The 20,938-nt window shown below is 43.1% G+C and overlaps 1 protein-coding gene across 4 annotated transcripts in view; it reads right to left on the reverse strand.

The window, feature by feature from the left end:
* The window catches only part of runx3 (RUNX family transcription factor 3), a 49,720-nt gene that overhangs the window by 20,361 nt on the left and 8,421 nt on the right, over positions 1 to 20,938 (reverse strand). For 3 of the 4 annotated variants that reach the window (XM_067613466.1, XM_067613465.1, XM_067613463.1), the window contains exons 3-5: positions 9,946 to 10,187; positions 9,037 to 9,193; positions 7,411 to 7,515 (exon numbers count right to left, since the gene is read on the reverse strand). In XM_067613466.1, the coding sequence (XP_067469567.1) occupies positions 7,411 to 7,515; positions 9,037 to 9,193; positions 9,946 to 10,187 (504 nt within the window). Of the gene's footprint in view, positions 1 to 7,410; positions 7,516 to 9,036; positions 9,194 to 9,945; positions 10,188 to 19,065; positions 19,261 to 20,938 lie in introns of those variants that run through there. The other variant, XM_067613464.1, reaches the window with a different exon arrangement.

Here is a 20,938-nt window from a genome sequence, read left to right on the forward strand (position 1 = left end):
GGGATGTTTTTCAGGCTTTTTTGGCTGCTTGCCTGCAGACATCATATATTTCCCAGTACTGCTGCTGCTGCTACTTTAGCCTTGTTGAGCACAGAAGGCCTATTTGGCTCCGGTGACAGATCATATTAAAGCAATAAGCTGCTTTGAGTATGTTATTTTAGTTCTAATGGTGAATGGGGTTGCTCTGTGTGTGTGTGGGTGTGTGTGTGTGTGTGCATGTTTGCGTATACGTGGTAGTCAGGTTGTTCTAAGCAGCGAGGTGTTGGGGGAAAGGTGGGGGCCTCACAAGGCTGTGAGAAAGGAAAGCAAGCTGCCGCTGTCACATACATCAATGCAACGCCAGCAGATGTGTCAAACGGCTTCGCGTTCACACCTCAGTGCATACTAGCTCACACACAATAATCTGCATTTGCCCCCAAACACATACAGTTCCACAGAATGACAATTTATATTCCAGGTGGGTCAAACAAAAAGTGTGAAATGTGAAATGTGTGATTTTTCCACTGTGTAGGCATGCACGTATTTCACTTTCAATACTTTCTCTAAGGTTATCATAATGTCCGTGGACTGCTGCGGTAGTGATGAGGCTAAAAAGATTGACCTTTCTTCTTCTGTGATGTTTCCAGCCCGTTTTGAAGACTAGAGCCAAGGCTTCCCTCTGTGTTTACCCAGAGGATTACAACCTTCTCTGCTGCTGGAAGCAAAAGAAAGATCTTGCTACACCTATTATTTTCTTGCTGTTCCTAACCATTAAGGCCTGAAGAAATAAATATCCAAACCGCAGGGTGGTGGTACACAGCGTCTTTTCCAGTAACCAGCAGGTGCCTTCTTCCCACAAACCGCCCCACTCCACCCCCGTCCCCGATGCCCCAACACAGAAAACGGTTTATTGTCATAATGCAGCGGGGGAGAAAATATTCCTCCACTCATGGGCCATTTATTTTTCTAAATGCAGATCGGAACTTTTATTGAATTACGGCTGAAAGGTCGTAATGGCTCCCTCCTGTATGGGTCAGAGTAAATAAGGAAGAGTGAGCACACACAGAGTGGGCATTTTACTTCCCTTCATAGGTAGGTAAACAGGAAAGACGCTTGGCTGATGAGTTTAGAGGGGAGTGGGTAGCGAGTAGGTGGAGAGACAGAGAGGGGGAGAGAGCTGACATTGGCCGAGTTTTTCAGCGATTCTCAGAAAATGTCTTTTCGCTGCCTCACTTGCATCATCAGAGTGAATTTAAAGTACTGTCTGGGATTGTCTGTGAATAATTTGGTAATTCCTACTGCGTCTGGGTGTTCTATCTGGCGTCAGCAAATATAGGGTGGAAATTTTAGTCTGAGTGGAAAAAGAAAGGGCATTTCACCCCGAGGCTATTGTGTGTCTCGACAGTCATCAACTGGCCTGAGGAGTAGACATCGCGCCGTTTCAAAATGTTAAACAATGTTCTTCTTTTTTCCTGTTTTTAGCAGAGACTTGTGCATTGACGCTGCAGCAGCATGCCGAAGAGAAAATAGAGGCAGCGAGGAGAGAAAAGAAGAAAAGTGCCAGCAATAGACTAATGGGTATATTTTCTTTGTTTATATCTCTGCTTAGTTGAGGTATTTAGACTAATTAGCTCTGCTTTCACAGGAAAGCCTAAGCACAAAAGCCCAAGTAGGATTACCAACAGCTGTGCGTGTATGTGTGTGCGTCTGTATGTGTGTATTAGCCCTCAAAGGGAGTTAGCCTCAAAGCTTCTAGATGTGGTTAAGGTGGCAACAGTGGTCAAAAAGCTTCCATCTCAGTCCTTTATTTACCCTCCCACAACAAAATTTGATTATATTAAAGATGCTTTCATGTCTGTCCTATTACGCTTTATTGACTCTGTAAGCAACAGTCCCACAGTCATTCATATCGAACATAAAAATGTCCTAAAAGGTCATTAACAACGAGAGTGTGCAGAGACAACCTAAGGACAATTTTCTCATCCGCCACCCATCACAAGCCTCAGACCTCAGAATGTGTTGATTGTTTTGTCCTAGAACACAAGTTCCTCTCTGAAATCAGTCCAGACCTATTCAACATACACTGCTGCATTCCAGCGGATTTATCAGTTGGCCAATATTTGCTCTACTTCTAATCGCTGAGGCCAAGTATGACGCGTCTGGAGTGACCCCAGGGAGGGAGAACGCCACAGTCGCTGGCCTCCAGTCACGGCAGACGCCACAGTGTCATTTCTTTGACGACATAAAATCTTCCCTTTATCTGTTCCCATCTGTCTGTGAGTGGTATTAAGGCAGACTATGTTCTATAAAATCATAAATTAGGTGGTCATGAGCTTGATCGTCCACTATTTGTGTGTGTGTGTGTGTGTGTGTGTGTTTGTGTGTGTATGTGTGTGTGTGTGTGTGTGTGCATAGACCACTATGTGTCCAGGTTATACATCTGGGTGTCATGATAAGCCATTAGCAGTCAGGAAAGCACCCAGCGTCAGACATGCCACTGTTTTTCTCCTCCCCTGGCACTGATACACCTGTAGGCCTTTCTTTCAAAGACAGCCATCTCCATTTTCAAACATCAAAGTTGCCTTTGAGAGAGCAATTCGCACTGAGGGTGAGCCTTTCATGTGATTTGTGGGGCATGGGCGTGGCCCGCAGGGGCCGACTTAAAGAGATGGACGCACCTGGCAGGTGCGTGAGCTGAGCACCTGCACACGCAAATGCATACGCAGCAACACACATGCATGCTATCCTTTTGTTTACTCTAAAGAGAGACTGCAATATCACAGGAAAAATAACACAGCAAATGTCATTGTTTGTCTATTTGCATACTTTGTACAGTCTGTGTGCCAAATGCAAATAGAATCAACCCGCCAACTCCAACATGCACCCCCGACTCCCCCCCCCACCCCACGCCCGCCATTCTCCTCCTGTAGCTGTGTGAACACACCCAGCCGAATAAATAGAGGCAACAAAACACGACAGCACTTGTGTGATTTCGGTGGATGTGCGGGCCTGTGGGTGGGAAAGTGTGTGTGTGTGACATGCTCTACCACAATGTATGCCGGTGTAACATATACACTGTACAATTAGGTTAGCTTTTAGGGTGTATTCATGTATCATTTTCTTGTGTCATCAGACAAATTACCACGTTGACCTCGCTGAGGTATCGAACAACTAGCTCCCACATCCTCAACATTCAATAAACTCTCTCCTACTTCTAGCTTTCTTCTAACACCACAGACATGTGAGTGGGAGCAGAAAGGGTCTGAAAGGTTTCGATGTTGATGAAAAAAATTATAATAAATAAATGAAATACTAAACACCTACCAGCGCCCTTTGCTGAGTGGGCTGGACTGTTTGCCTTCATTTGAATTAGAGTGAGAACATGTGGATAGTCAAAAGGTTGCACTCTCATTGGCCAATCAGAAAATTGTTCATTGTAATTCAAGTATCACACATTTTGAATTGACCTTTGAGTGTTGATTTTCACACTTAGGCAAACGGCTTCTGTTCTGAGAGAGTCACAATAGTGACCTTTTCTTCTACTTTTTTTTTTTCTGGCTTCACTTTCAAAATCAATCATGCATACATTTTATTTAAACATATTTCATTTTTTTCCCCTCCACATCTTCAGATCTTTTCTGCAAAAGCGTTGCTTTTGAAGCGTGCAGAAAGTTTTTTTTTTTTTTTAACTCATTGACAAACTTAACTTTCTATGAAATGTTTTTTTTTATATGTTTAAATACTCAGGCTCAAAAAAAAAAAGTGACATACACCCCACCCCTTTCCTTGTGCAAATTATTTATGAACATTATTTCACAAGCTCAAAATATTTCTGACCCTTTTTTGATCTCTGTAACCCAGCCTGTCCTGTGGTGAGTTCATCATTTCTTCCTTTCTTAAATAGGCAGCGGCTGATGTCATATATAAGTGAGGGAGTGAGAGGGACACCAAATATATAGTTGTGGATTAATTGGTGTGAATAACCCTGCAGGGTTGTGGTAGGAAGGTGTCCGATAGCAGCAACAAACAGGGAGGGTCTCGACACTTAAGTCATCTGCTTTCATATTTATTTATTCATTTTGCGTTTCTCCCTTTTCGTAGCTCAGCGTGTCCTTTCTTGTTGTTGGAAGCCGCATATTGTTAAAACCGCTTCTCACACAGAAGTGGAGCGGGAGCTTCTGCTTGCAACAGTTGTGCTTCCAGTTTGGCCTCAGCAGAAGTGTGATAATATAGTATGACAGATAGTTGGGGGAGTGGGGGGTGGAGTGGGGTATGATGACGAATGCCGGATGTGTGATGAGGAAATCAGCAGCAAGGGAGACAAAAATACTTAGCTGAACATTTAGCCTACTTTCTGTTCATGATCAGAATAGTGCCTGTGTGTGTGTTTATATCCATTTACATGTGTGTGTGTGTGAGGCGGAGGATGGAGCATGTGAGAATATGTATTCATTTGTGCCCATCTGCGTGTATAGGCCTACTTTGTTACATTGCCGCAGGCGAGTCGCCGCTCGCTGGAGTCCTGTCCGTCAGGTTCTCCTGACTGGATCAGTAAACATTAATGAAACCACCACCACCACCACCACCTCCTCCTCCTCCTCCTCCTCCTCCTCCTCCTCCCCCCCCCACATCGGTGCCAGCTCCTGCCGCGGCTCGGCAGGCAGCCATGCAAATGCAGCCCCTACACAAACAGCCTGTAAAGCTCAGTGCAGGCTGGCCCAGCAGCCTGCCAGCCTGCGGACAGGTGAACACGGCGCGGCCAAGTTAGGCTTCAGGCTGTCTGCACTCTATGAATGATAACAAAAAAGTGAGGTATACAGATGATGAAAAATTAAAAAACAAACGGGATGAAAGCAGCGTTGGAATAGCTATATAACTATCCCTGAGGATGAGAGTTATAATGAAAAAATGCTGTTAGTTTTATGTGTTGGCAAAAGTGCCTCTCTGCTTTGGCTCGAAACGTTGTACAGCCGATATAATGTGGTGCCTTGTGGTTAGAGAAGAATCTAATTATTTTTATGGTCCTAATAATGTCTGAATGGTAGTGTGTGTTCCTGTGCTTTGACTGCACAGGGACATGACTGATATTATAGGCTACTCTTAGAATGTGCTTCTTTATGAGAGCTCCTTTATCTCATCTTGCGAGCGATTTTCTATTTTTGAAGCCACGAGTCCTTCAAAAGAATGAAGTGGACTGAAAACTCATCTCAGTCTCAGATCTGACAGCTCATTCAGACCAATGTAATCAACAATATAAATATGCTGTGCGTTCAAAAATGCTTTTTCTATTAACTGCGATCAGCTGTTTGAATTTCCTGTGTGGTGCCGGGTCTGTTTTCACTGCGGAGTAACTGGATGTATTATTCATATTTCAGATAAGCTTTGCCATTGAAACATTTGCACAAATCTAACAATCTCTGGTTCCAGGGGGTTAAGCTGAGTGAGGTACATATTGAAATAATATTCAGATGCATTTTTTTTTTAAATCAGCTATTGCAGAAGTTTATTTTCTGTCTTTCCATGAATTCCCTCCCAGCACCGTGTAACAGAGTTTAATGGAGCCCTAAATTCCTCCTGCCCTATATTAAACAGTGTCACCTTATAGCACCCAGCGCCAGTGTAAAAGTAGCACGGCCACTCTGACGCCTCAGCTGGAGCCGTAACTTGTTGACAGACAGACAGGAGACGTCCTTAATGCACACAGTTATTTCAAGCCGAGACGATCGCAGATGCAGACGAGAACGCACTCATGCACAGACGCACACGTTCAACTTTTTCATTTCTTTCTCCTGCAAACCAAAGACTATAAAATTGAAACCATCCACACACACATACATACAGTGTTTATTATTATCTAGTCCCTCCCTCCGTTGCAGTCACTGTTCTCTTTTATGCCTCTGTAAATAGCGTCCAGCCTGGCAGGAGGGGTGAGGTCCCCTCTCTATGTGCCCCTCGGCTTCTTCTCTGCCAGGCATACCCCCCCCCCCCCCCCCCCCTCCTCCTCCCTACCACCACCACCACCACCCCCCATGTGGCACTTGCTACCTTTCTCTCTTTTGCCTGAGCTAAATCCACCCTGTCCCAAATATCCCCCTGCACAGATATGAGCACAAGCCTCAGCCACCCACTCGATGGGACACCTCTAAAACTCTGCGCACTAGAACCATTAAAAGCTGGACCTCTCCATAGGAATCATCATGAAATCTTATACCTTCTCGTCTATCCCACCTTGGGCTCAACAAAAAAAATTCATGCATGCATTCAGAAAAAGCTCCAGCCATCAGCCCCTGACTCATCTGAGTAACACTACCCTCTCACACCAGCAGTATTAAACCACATGTAGCTGCGGCTGACCGGTGGCGCTAACAGCTTTAGCACACCGGGCCTCCATGCCAGGGCTAACAGTGGCCCGGAGTCTGCCCCGTGTTAAATCAACGAGCCACTTATGTGGTCGGGTCAGGTACGACCCTTCTGACCAGCACTGGGGAAGGTAGGGGTGAGGGGTGGGTGAGGAGGAAGGGAGGGGGGAGGGGTTGGGGGGGATCCACTGAGCTGAGCCACCTGCGGCTTGGAGACTCACTTAGCTCCTCTTAGCGGTCTTGGGTTATGCCTTAATATGCTTTACAGTTTCCTCTGACTGGGCCTGTCCATGTGGCCCTGCTACACACACACGCACACACATATCAGATCATGGTCACTTTCTGGGACATTGCATAGACTTACATTAATTTCCTGGAGACTTACCCTAACCCTAACCAATAACCACTACTACTTGCCTAACCCTAACCTCAACCACTGACCCAAAAAAATCAGCTTTTCCCCAACTGGGGACGTGGCTTTTGCCCCCAAATTGACAAGTTGTCCCAAAGTAAATGATCCTACGTTGAAATTTGTCCCCAAAAGTAGCTTATGAAAGACCATACACACATATAAACCAGATCAAGAATACTTGTGACGATAATATACTGCCCTACTTTTATTCTAGAGACCTATCACAACCACTACAAGAATAACTAGTTTTAATTCTGGTCTTAACCCTTAAACAGATTCAGTGGAAACCGGATTGTTTTTGATGGTGTGAACAGATTTTTACCCCCCTCCCCCCCTCCCCCCCTGAATGTGACGACTTTCTAACTGACACACACACACACACACACACACACACAGACACACACACACACACATTCACACATGCTCACAGTGTTAGATTTTCATATATTATCTGCATATGACTCACGCAGACCTTTCAGCTTGTAGAGTCACTGACACCCCCCACTTTCAGAACCAGGAATAGCTGCTTCAACTGGGTGGCTCTGCAGCCCTCACATCACACCACAATGCATTTCAGAAACAACAATAGTAGTGTTTGTGTGATGTGTGTGTGTGTGTGTGTGTTTGTGTGTTTGTGTGTGTGTGTGTGTGTGTACTCACTGCGTGGTTCCCGGGGCCCATCTACAGTGACTTTGATGGCGCGGTGGTAGGTGGCCACTTGTGGCGGTCCGGTGAACACAGTGATGGTCAGAGTGAAGCTCTTTCCTGCACACAGCATCATGTCCGTGAGTTTTATGAGATTTATAACATGTTTGATTTCACCTTCATAAACTGCCTTTTCTTATTTATTTATGAAACTTTGTTTTCTTTTCTTTGTAACAATACCTCACTTGTTCAACTTCAAATCATCACCGGCTTTTGTCCCGCTGAAGCCTTTGAATTAAAAAAAAAAAAAAAAGAAGCCACGGACCACCTCTTTTGATGCGTCTGACTGTGGATATGATTTAGATTATTGAGAGAATGTGTTCCAGATTGTCCGAAAAGGCTTACAGCGATAGTTTATTGTTCAACAAGACAGGATCTTGCTCCCATCTGCATCAAAGTCCGTGCAGCGGGAAGAAAGCTGCATCATGCAGCGGGTCCGGTGCTTGTCTCCAGCTATGAGAAAGGCATCTCTTGTTAAAAAGAGACTGCGTGGGAGGAAAGTAAAAAGAAGAATCCTCGGGTGGGATAATTGACTACAGAAATTAACGGCATAGGCTCCTTTTTAATTCGGAGACAAGACCTATTTTCTATTTTTTAACTCACAATTATCTTCACAATAAAAAAGGCCACAAAAGGCCAGAAAGGGCTCTGAAGGGAATAAGAAAAATGCTTCTTTTAGTAGAAGAATTTTGGGAGCAAGCACTTTTAAAATATTCTCAGTCTGGGACATTTGAGTCTGAAAATGTAGAGCTTTTGATTTTCTCAATATAGCAAAACATATATTGCAGCAGGCCCGTGAGAACAGGCCCGTTGGTATGTGTTTTTTATACAACAATTAAACACAACGCCCATGATAAATACAGCGTATTACTCTATAAGCTTTATGGATCCTAAATGGTGGCGGGGATTGTTTGACAAATTGCCCCGGGACATGAATTGAGAGGTGGTTTTTTTCATCCATCCCGCAGACTTACACCACGTGGATAATTATCTGTATTCCCTGGATTAAGAAAATTACAGCCACATCGCAACTGTGCACCGTGACGCAGGCCAGATGTTTCAGATGACACCCATGAACGTCAGTTGGCACAGTGAGGGCACTCGCCGTACCCATACCTAAATGATTCCACATTTGGTCTTCTTGCGGTTTTTATCTTTGGAATAACAGAAATGAGGCCCAAATTTACAGAAATTTATTTAAAAAGCCATATTTTCAGAAACATACTGCATCGCTGTTACCTATTTGAGTCTCTGTGCAACGTGTTTGGTGACCTAGACGCAAAATAATTTATCACATTCACTAAAAAATAATAATGTGCTGTCAGTTCTCTGTCACCTAGACGTAGAAATATGATGAAATATGATCCACTATAATTATTATAAGCGTATATGTGTCTGCAAATGGCATAACAGCCAGAATCTTTGCCATCCTATGTGTGTGTGTGTGTGTGTGTGTGTGTGTGTGTGTGTGTGTGCACGTGTGTGTGTGTGTGTGTGTGTGTGTGTGTGTGTTTGTTTGCAGGTCGATGTATGTGTGCGTATGTGTGAGAGAAGGAGAGAAAAAAAAGAGACTGAGCTCACCTCGTCCGCTCCTGCCTACGAAGCGCAGGTCGTTGAAACGGGCCACCTGGTTCTTCATCACGGCGGAAGCGTTCCTCAACTCGGCCGAATAGTTCTCGTCGTTCCCGGCCATCACGGTGACCAGAGTCCCGTCGGGGACGTCACCGAGAGCCACCACCTGCATGAGCACGGAGAAAGCAGGCGGTCACTCTGGGTCACCAAACCAAATGCACACACTGCGCGCGTAAAACAGCATCCGGCTCCCATAATACTAAGCACGAATATCTTTTCAATTTGACCACAATGTAAACAACAAACTATTGCATAAATTGGTCGAAGGGGGGCGGGGAAGTGGGGGGGATGGCTAAAGCCTCCAGCGTACCCTTTTAACATTTAAATTAAAATTATGTAAATTTTATGTCACATACATTTTATTATCTTGTCCTTGTCCTGTTATTTATTTTCCTTGTGTTCTCATCTGATCTCGTCCAAACACATGATTATGACAATACACATAATATTGACATAAGCCACAGATAGAAAGCACCTCAGTCTTATATTACATGGCCTAATACAAAAATAATTAGATAAAAATGTGTTCAGATCTGTTGTAATTTCAGACTTCTTGTCTGCAATAATTTTTGTCCCGATTTCGGATGTTATTATTCTGGATGGCGCATTTTACAGCCAATAAATACTAAACTTGTCTGAACATTTTAATAATGTATAATCAACAAACTGCAACATGCAAAAACACAGCGTCTACAGCCCAGTCTGACATATGAATAAATGAAACTAAATAACCTATTTTTTCCTTTTTTTTTAAATCCACAAAGCATTTCTCATACATAAAGTACAGTTAGAAAGCCAGAGTGTGCGTACTTTAAAATAAAAATATTATAAAGGATAATTAGAAGCCATGTGTCTTGCCTTGAAAGCCACGGGGAGCGTCTTGTTGCACCTCCAGTGAGACGGGAGGACTGAGCAGAGGAAGTTGGGACTGTCGGTCCGCACCAGCTCGCCGGCGTGGTCCGCCAGGACGTCCACCACGTTCCTGGTGTCCGGTCTTGACCTGAGGGGCCCCGGGGTGGCCATGGCCCCGTTGCCGTCTCCAATCTTACTGCAGGGGAAGGACGTGGAGGGCGGCGTGAACCGTCTGGTGGTGGGCGGCTCTACGGGAATATGCATCACAACAGCTTGGGTCAGTGCCACCTGACTGGGTTGTATCACACGTGCAGGACTCTTTGGGGGGAAAAACAGTTTGTTTTCCTCCAGACGCTGATGGTCTCAGGAGTCCACTGTGAGCGCAAAGGATGGAGGCGAGAGCGCACTAAGTCTGAGTGAAAAGAGAGCCTCGCTACCTTAACCGAAACAATAAGCTGATGACTGTGTGCTAGATCATCTGCACAGGATGTGTCAGCCCGACGAACATCAGGGTTGCTCTGTTTATTAAAACCGCACAAACAAAAGCTCTCCAAAGTCTCTTACAGTTCTGAACTTGTCTTAGATCGGCGCTCTTATCTAACGCACATTGATGGACAATTTCAGCCGCGTGTAAACAATATATCAACACCACACAAACTGCTGGAACTCTCACTTCTAAAATCTAAAATGAATCCCCTAAATAATTCAGTCCCGATCAGAGACAGTCTCTTGGCAATGATCAGGTAATCCAGCCGTGGTGTAAAAAGTAAGACAATCCAGCTGACTGGCGCTCTCGGCTAAACTTTTTAGAAAGTGATCTCGACTAAACTGCCAGACTTTGCCAGACGCGTCTTCAGATCTCACCAGCCTCCTCTGAAAACGCCGAGAAAACTCTCTCTCAAACCCGAATATCTACAGTCAAACTGAAGTCGCAGAAGTTCATCAGTGTCCTTTTCCTGCGTAAAAGTTCTTCCAACTTTATCCTCGTTGGATCTCCTCCTTAAAAAAAAAAAAAAAAACCAACAACCCAGCGTTATTCTGGCGATTACAGGAACTGTCCCGTCACTCCAGATGGATTTCCTTTAACGTTATCCTTTAGCGCAGGGTTACAGGGCGCAAGAAGGAGCCGTGAGGCTGAACGGAGTGCAGAGTGCCGAGATATTATTTTACCCGAGTCATTTTAGTGTTTAGTAGTTGGGAGTGTGGAGATGACTTCCACCAATGAATCTGCTGGGTTGGGCTTTCATCAGACCAATCACACTCTCTGGTTCGCTTTTTTTTCACCAGTTTACTGCTGTCACACACGAGCTGAATTATTGATACATATCTCACAGCTTTTCTTTCTGCTTTTATACAACATATATATATATATTAACAGGGAGAAATAGAAACTTTATGAATTATGAGGATTTTTTTGTTTTATAGAGAGGCATATTTAGTCTTGAACTGCATAAAGAATTATTTGAACACAATTTGATTTGAAATTATAATCATTGGGCACCGTTTGTATGAAATGAAACAACAGTGTAAGTTATTAAATGTGATGGACTTTGACATGTAAAAAAAAAAAAAAAAAAATCAGGTTTAATGCCAAACAAGCTCTGTGTTGAATCTGAATTAGGAGTCTGACAGGGGAACATAATAAACAGCTAATATAGAAGCAGAATTATCTGCACATGTGTCCTCGTCACAATCACAGCACCTGCTCTGACCTATTTTTATGTGAGCTGTTTATAATTGATCTAGAGGAGGATTTAGACTGCAGAGACCTGTGCTGTTATTGTCATTTACTGCTTTTGAAGAGCTGTTGCATCTGGCGGCTTCATACCTTCACAGCAGGTAAATAACATTTTTTCATAAAGAGAAATTATGGGTTTAAGACAGATCCGTATCACTTTAATTGACCAAGATAAATTAATAAGAAAATTAAAGCAAACAGGCAAATGCGTTTTTTTTCCACATCAAAGGACATAACAGAGCAATAAGTGTGTGCCAGAGGCTGAATTCATTAGGAACCTGATCAAATGACGGCACACCCTGCGCGCCATCGGCCATGCTGCTTTCTGACACTAGTTGGCGCATTTGCCTTTTCAATCGCTGTCAGCTCAGACAGTCTGAGGCAGACATTTCACATCTGCTGCAGAGAAAAGGAAACTTTTATCTGTGCTGTAAGATAGACGGAAATCTGAATTAATTTCGACTCTATCCAAAGCAGCAAAACGAATCCTGTTCTTCAGATATTTTCATCACTGAGAGAAGTTCCGATGTCAGTTTTTTTCACTTTTTTTTTCTTTTTGCTTCAATCCGAATAAGCTTAATTATTTTTGAAGAAATGAAATAATTATATATGCGTTGACGATTATTCGTTTAATAAGCGCACACTGAAGCCATGTGATGGATTAGAGTTTACATTTCCATCGCTGATGCAGCATTTAGGGAGTTCAGTGGCTCCTTGCATTGTGTGGCTTTTACTGTAGATGCATATGTTATTTATCTAAAAGTAAACGCCGATTAAAATAATATATATGATTTTACTTTTGTAGGGTCTGTTGAGCACCGACAGAGTTTAAAATTATGACAGTTTACACGATTTTTAAAAGATTTTGCGACTTAACTGCTGCAGAAATTAATTAAGAAATCTCTCCCAGCTTTGATATAAAAAAATCAACATTACACAAAAAACATGATGAAAATAATAACCGACTCAAATTCAAACAAATAAAAATAGTCAAAACAGGAAATTAAAAACTAAAAAGAAACATTGAATCGTCCATCTGGATTTTCGTTGAAGCGCATTTAAAATCAATTCAATCAATCGATAACACGTTTTGTTTTTCGTGCGCGTGCGCGTCTGCGTCGGGTTTTAAGTTGTTTTCTTGCACGAGAATAAATTAAGTGCAGGTAATTGGCGCGAGGAGTCATCGGATTGGCTTCAGATTTTCCTTTAATTTTCCTCCCCATCACAGTGGTCGAAGTCAGAGCCACAGACCGAGAGAGAAGCAGAGCAAAGATCTCAGAAAAAAAAAAAAAAAAAATGTGAACTGAAATTTCTAATTATGGAATAACGTTTGAACATCAGAGCTTTAGTTCATAGCAGTTTGTGTGGGATCACACCTGGCCACAAACCTCATGCTATCAGTGGTGATATCTCAATGCAGCATGCTCTAACACCTCTGTAGGAAAAGCAGAAACAAAAATCTACCTTTTATATATATATATATATATATAAACCACTTATGAAAAATGTGAGAAAGTGTTTAAGAGTTTATCCAATTACTTAATTAAACATTTAATAAACATCTCCCATCTCTCTCTTCTCATTTCTAAATCTTTTTTTCTTTCTTATTTTTTTTGAGCGCCTCTATGGGACTTTTGAGGTCACAGGAATATCAGCCTACAAACTCATTTAACACTCTGACACTCCCTGCTTGTTATCTAGGACAGTGTTTCTTGCTGCGGGGTCTGGTGAATCTAGGGGGTTACCAACAAAATAAAAATAACTCACTATTTAGATTAATTACACCAATCAAAGAGTAATAAAATCATGATAATAAAGCCATAATCGTTATCACCATCTCCTGAATTCAGTAGACATGTATACAGTTGAATAACATCAATAGAAATGTTACTTTACGAGATCCCTGAGGAGAGCCAACGTGGCCTACGGTGTGTCGATTCTGGTGTTTTTGACCAAAAGGGGAAGCCCAAATCACTGAAGCTCATCCAACAATTGCACTAAAACCACTCTACACAACAGAAACGGCAGCAGCAGCAGCAGCATCCCTACAATCTCAACAGCAAAAACAAAATCACCTCTGATCAGCTCACCTATCATGCGGCCTCTATTTCGAATAAAGCTCGAATGGGACAATGACAATGCTGTTGATATTTTAGTCATCCTCTTGCCCTGGTTCATTATTAATATGTGACCACACGCCCCAGCTATACCCTGCTCAGCTGTAATGTGCGCTCTGGGCGCCTGTCACATTTAGACCTCTGCATTTCAACATGCAGTTTCTACAGTTTCAGCCGCACAGGCATTTAGGACAGAGCCCGTCGTGCCCCTGAACGATTTTTAATGATCCGGGTGGGTTGAGCCTGAAATCAAGACAGAACTCCTGGAGGACACGTGAAACCCCAGACCCACCTCAAATAGGCCTCAGCATATACAATTTGTACCACTGAAGGATAAAAAAGAAAATGGATCCTTCAGATATAAATCAAGAAATCACATCATTGTTTACCGACGGTTACTCTGTGAAAACTTGTGACTGAGAGGTTGCCTTCTTCAACGTAGCCCGGCCCTGAAATCTGAATGTACGCTCATAACAAAAAAGGGCTCCCTGCGGTACCAGAAAGTGGTTTGTTGGCTATAAAGACCCCATGAAATCTTTCTGCAGTACCAAACCGGTCTAAACGGGACCTTTATGACACTTTAAAGAAACGTACAAAATTAAGTTTAACTAATAAGATTACTTGGAGTCTGTACAAAGAAACTCTGGAGATTCCTCCTCCTCCTCCTGTGTGTGTTTAAAACCAGTGGAAACCCCACTTACTTTAGGTTACATGTGTAATGAGTCAGATTGTAAAGGCTAATATGAGTATGATCCCCATTAGCAAAGAAACCCATGGAAGCCTTTGGGGTCTGTAAACTTATACCTGACTCTAAATGCCACCCACACTGCTTTCAGTGCCACTTAAAAGTCACTTTGAAGATGGGGACAGTCTCATATACGTGGAGATCCCTTTAAAGTTTTTCATTTTTTTTATTCTGAATATGATCCATTAGCCTGTGTAAACTCCTGGGCTATTTTCAGACTTGCACACATAAGCCTTTGGATGGGTAGCTATTCATTTGGAAAGGGGGCTATGGGGGCAATTAGAAATAGTTTGAGGTTCGGTGATGACATAAGACAAAGATTTCTATCTTTAGAGAAGCTGTGGCGGTCACACATTTCTGTACATTCACAAATTACAGGGCAAGCTTTGGCCCTCAACCCACCGAATGCATTCCTTCCGAAAAGTGTCTGCTCGAATTTCAGCCGGGGGTTTCTGCTCAGTGGAAATATGAGTGTTCTGAATGGACGACTTCTATGAAATGGAGTTTTATTCCTCTCGGATTAAATTAGCTCCACTTTGGGGCTCGGGGTATTTTTTTGTATGAATGATGAATTCTGCGGTGGCTGTGGAACGCCAGGCTTGTTTACCCTTCCCTCCTTTTTTTCTGAAATGTAGCTCGCTATGAAATGGACTTTTTCTGCTTGATATGACAAGAGTGTCTGTGATTAGACTCACAAGCATGATGTAAGTCACCAAAGCCATTTGTGCCAGTCCCCTCAAAGCCAAATCATATTCTAGCGTCGGAGTGTTTATATACACAAGTATATGGGGAAACTTTTAAACAACAGTGAGTGGGTACAGACTGTTTGGGTTTTGGGCTCTTGCTGCTCTGATGGCTGATTCTTTCTCAAATTTTGATTACATAATGTGTCAGCACATCACAATTGGTGGTCACTTTTGTCCATTTTGATGTTCAGACAGGAAAATATGAAACACATTGAACAATTTTGATCATATAAATTTGTATGTTATTTTTACTCCACCAAGGCTGTCTGTGTTAGTTTTAATGATCACTGGTATGCATATGTATACTCAAACTTTGTTTTAGGTCATAATGACCTCAAGAAACTTTATTTCTATTTTAATTTCTCTCGTTTCTTCTGTCGTTCGCTCCTTGTAGCACTTTATATATCCAGTAACTCATGAGTGTAGAGTGTCAGGTCCCAATTCCAGATCCTTGAAGGCGTTCAGAGTATATATTACACGAAAAATGATGAAGAGGATGGTGACATTTCCAAACCCAGCAGCTAATTACTATGCAAGAGTGATGAGTTGAGATGCGGCAAGTCACCAGAGGAGACAATGAGCACATTCATCTCATGCATCTTTAATACTCTGCTTACATTTTATAAAAGGTGCAGAGTGGAGCCAAGGGCTTATTAAAGCCCTCGGAATCAATTGAGCTGTATAATGGCTGTTGGGGGACGACTCCAACTCTGTTTTTATTTCTGTCTGCTGAATGTAAATGGACTTCTTAAAGACTACATTCATTTTCAAACGTGTCTGTCTATCTGTCACTTCATTTCATATCGAATGCATTACAGGATAAGTTTGCTAGTGGTGCCACATTGATGTTTCCCAATCCTCCAGAGCAGTGGTGGCAAGTAACTAAATACATTTACTTGAATATATCCATTTGCTGCTACTTTTTACTCCACTATATTAGTTTGACAGCTGTTGTTACTTTTCAGGTTAATATTTCACATTTGAAAAAACATGTCATAAACTTATAAATACAATGCATTATAAAACCTTTTTGGCTTGTGTCTATCAGTTCACATGTCAGTGAGTTGTTAGCAATAGAAACAAAGAAAGATTTCCTCTCTAAACCTCTCAGATGGCTTGTTTATGAATAGCTGTATGAGTCCCAAAAAGGTAAAAATATCCAATATTTAGAAGAAAAAAGGAGTTTTTTCTACTTTCCTAACTTTTTAATCATCTCACGACCCTTCAGATTTATCTTGTGGTCCTTTGGAGGGGCCAACCCACAGGTTGGAAACCACCGGACTAAACTAACACTATGAGAAATAGTGAAAACTAGCTCCACATTGACCTGATACAACAATAAAATGCTATATACACATTGATGCATCAGTAATAACAGTCTAATAATGTCATATATATAACAACATAAGAGTTACAGGGACTTTTTGCTGCTTTTGTTTTTGTTACTTCTGCTGAATGTACTTTTACTTGTATTGAAGTATTTCCACATATTGGTACATATGTAAAGGATCTGAGTACCTCTTCCATCACTGCTCTAGAGGGGGCTGCTGCAGATGAGATTTGGTGAGTGTGCATACGTGATTGCAAGATCAAACACACCTCTAGTTCTTAAACCCTCAAATCAGGACGCACTCTTTTTCTGTTGACAATAACAACCATGAAAGGCACAGTGAGACAATCCGATGGCCTCACTGTGATCGGCGTTCGGGGGTTGAACGTGGTCGGGCCCCCTCCCTGCCCTTTCAGTGGCAGTTCAATGGTGCACACCACACCCGAGGCAGGCAAGGGAGGGGAGGGTGGGAGGGGGACTAGCTGTAAACCCCGGTGTCATGGTCGCTCCGCCCTCACATCATCCGTCGGGTACACTCACCCAACGATGACAGTCAGCAGTCTGTGATGTGGTTCCCAGGCCTGTTTATTCTTTGGAAACCCACTAAAAGTAGCATTGGATGGTAAGCTCACCAAAAGGCCCCAGTGCTATTATAGGAGCACTTTGGGTTGAGTTTTGATCTGGTGAGTTTGTAAATAGGGCCCTGCCTTGCTGCGGGGCACCACTTTTGGGTTATATTGTTTAGTGTGACCTGAAGGAAGCTTTTTGATATTGAGGGTGATTTGTAACCTGGAACAAAATGTAAAGTCCAAACTTGATATAACTTGTGGCGTTGGAGTTGTATACTCAATGCGGAGATCAGTGTATGTTTTTCATAATGTTGATGATGATGGACAAAGGCCTACGAAATATACCCGGCTCTGCTTTTCCTCATTTCACTGAAGGACAGATTGTATTTTTTTCCAGGGTCCTTATTTACCCCAGAAAGTCAGTATAACTTTTAAATCTAAATGAGTCCCATAAATACGTCAACTCCCCTATTTTTTTCAGTTGTGGTTTTTAGTGTGAGCTATAATCATTTCTCATCTTTCTTTGTCTCTGTGTCTGTCTGTCTATTTGTGTGTAACGACACACACACACACACACACACACACAGACACACACACACACACACACACACACAGACACACACACACACACACAAATGCACAGTGTTTCTCCTTTTCTGGCGAGAGCTTCTGATGCAAGGACGGCAATCTGTAATCTGTAGTAATTGCATGTTGCAGAAAAACATTTTTCCGCTGTGGTAATCGCTGCAATATGTGCAGTTGCGTTGCCAAAGTGACAGCACCCCCACCCCCTACAGACACACACACACACACACACACACACATACACTCACGCACACACACACACACACACACAGTATCCTGACTCACTCTGACTTTGCCAAATGTGTCCAGTGAAAAATTTGGATCCTTCTCCTCAGGATGGCTGAGGGACACAGACAGTAAGAGAGACAAGCAACTGTTGCATTGTGACAAACTGGCGATTGGAAAGCATTACACACACACACACACACATATACACACACACACACATACACACACACCTGTGGCTCTGTCATGCTGCATTCACCTTCTGCAAAAGATTTACAGTTCCTGCCAGTGACAGTTTAACTGCCATGCAGCCCAAGTGCCAGAGCCCTGCCAGAGCCCAGCTGCCACACACAGATCAGGAGACCAATCTTTCAGTGGAGCCACATCAATTCACTCTCCCTTCTCTTTTTTAACAGCTACAGTATCAAACAGTGCAAACAGGTGATAAAATTACTGTGAGCATGTCTAATACTAATGCACTAATATTTCTTATGAAGACATCTTGTAGAATTGAGTCATTTGTCAGAGTTCCTCCTGATTAGTGGAAGTTGAAGCCACATTAAATGTAGGGAGTGTAGTAACGGTCTGTGGCTGAACCATTGATGCATATTTATCAAACCATCGTCTACCATTTCACCACTTTGACACCAGCATCTATTCTACTCTGTTGGACTGCGGCGCAGGTTTATGAGGTCATCACCACTGTGAGACTGAGGGCAAACTACGGTGTGTGTTGCAGAAGACAGCACATTTGACTTACTCATCTCACTCAGCAAATAATCTCTCTCTCTCTCTCACTCTCTCTCTCTCTCTCTCTCTCTGTCTCTCTCTCTCTCTCTCTCTCTGACATTGCAGCTCAACAGCCCCGCACATTTATGATATCATTACCCACTGCGTCATCACCCCTTTGCCTAACAGAGCCCCAAAATATGTCAGCCCAGTTTGGCTTTGTTACGTTGCTCTCGTCAACGTGTAACCACACACACCTAGTATAAGGACAAGTAATGCTCAGAGACATTTATAGATACACAGCACAGACACCAAGATTGCAACCAGACTGTGTGTGCAAACCTTTTCCTCTCTGGGCTGCTACTCTGACTGCTGAAGCCATCCAACCTCCCAGCAGTTGAACTTCCCTGTGTCTCTAATGGAGTCTCTCTGTCAGATCAAACAGCTCCCACTGACGAGGAGAGGAGACAGATCGCAGCGCTGGAAGCCGTTCAGTCTGACAGCCCGAACACGTTTGACTGGCAACGCAGCCTGTGTCTACTCTTCCATCGCTAGAGATCCCACACAAATATAGTAGCGCCACCAGAGAGGGGAAGAGGGGGTGAAGAGCGGGGAGGGGGTAAGGGAGCCCGAGCCTGTCGGCTCAGAAAATAAGTTGTGAGGCGTCCCTCTCACACAAAGGCAAAGCCCCATAGCTCAGTCTTTTCTCAAAATGAAATCGCATGTGAGCCGAATATTAGGAAGTGCGCATGGCTTCCAGCAACCACCAAGCCATTATAGCAGAGCCTGTAAACCACATTTTCACCAGCAGACAATGCCCCTTTGTGCTTGTTGTGTGGCTGTCCCCTCTCACTGGAACCCGAAGAGAAGCCCTGCACATTTAAAAAAAAAAAAAAACTGTTGAGATTAGAGTGAAGATGTGAGAAAAAGTGACGAAGAGCAAGATCCAGAGGCATGAATGAAGAGGAGTGTCAGTTTTAGATCTCTGGTTAATTAGTGGCAGTCATGTCAGGAGGGGCAAGCAGGACAGTCTGCCCTCATTTAGCCCCATGGTGAGGGGGACCTTTGATGTGGTTGCACATGGAATGCTGTTGTTCATTCCTCCCTGCAACAAAAGCCACGTTTTTATTTTTTGAGACTAGGTCGCTGTTTCTTCGAACTGTGAAGGAACACGGTGAGGTATGTAATGTATGAAATGAATGGTATGAATGCTAACCAGCAAAACACAAGACAGAGAGCTGAGAATCTGCCATCCAGGCACTGGGCCAAATGTATTGTTCCTAGCTGCATTGTGTATTGGTATTCAAATGGTTTTGAGATGGAGACAAACCTTCTTATTAATCTCTGCTGTCTGTAAATGTGTGACACCATTGTGCACACGCATTAAAGCATTACATAAACACACACAAATACACAGCATGTACGCATTTCCAACTTTTCAACTACTGTCATCATTGTTTGTCCCTTCAACTCCTTTTCATCGCTGTTAAGGGACCCTTTCAACAGGGGTCATTTCAGGTTCTGTCACACTCATTTAAGTGCAAATGGACTTCAAAGAGGACCCAAAATACTGAATTTGCATTTATTTCCCTCTTCAGAGGGGTTCAGCCTCCCAAGCACCATCTGACTCACCGCAGAATCCAACCAGATTCGAGCAGGAACCTGGTTTCCTGACAAGTGTCCGTGCCACTTTCCTCTGCAGACGTGAGACAACTCTTGGAAAGTACTCGGCTGGGCCTCGGGGGTTTTTCATCATAAAGAAACAAGGGTGTGGCGATTCTCAGCCTGCAAGCCAAAGAGCTCAGGAGAGCACTCAAACACATAATACTGTCATCCCCCATAAATCCAATATCTAGCACAGTAGGTGATTATTGTCAATCATTCCAATTGATATCAACTTAAATCAGCGGAAAATGAATCACCTCCACATGTCATGAGCCTTTCTGCAGCAAGTGCATAGTCACTGCATTGCATGCAACTGTGTTTCTGTCATGTTTGTGGGCTTGATTCCCAGTTCTAGATTAAGCAAACCTAATTGGAGGCTAAAGCTTATTTTCAATGGAGTCTCTCTATTCAAATCTTTGCAAGAGTCAAGGACTTGGTTTAATTGGAGTCCGGGAAACCACCCGTGTGTCCGAAGTGACTGAATGTTTCCTCTCATCATCTCCATCACTAATCAGTAGTGGCGCTGCCTATGTACAGTTAGCACCCTGGC

This window comes from Thunnus thynnus, chromosome 16, assembly GCF_963924715.1.
Source record: "Thunnus thynnus chromosome 16, fThuThy2.1, whole genome shotgun sequence".
Taxonomy (NCBI): domain Eukaryota; kingdom Metazoa; phylum Chordata; class Actinopteri; order Scombriformes; family Scombridae; genus Thunnus; species Thunnus thynnus.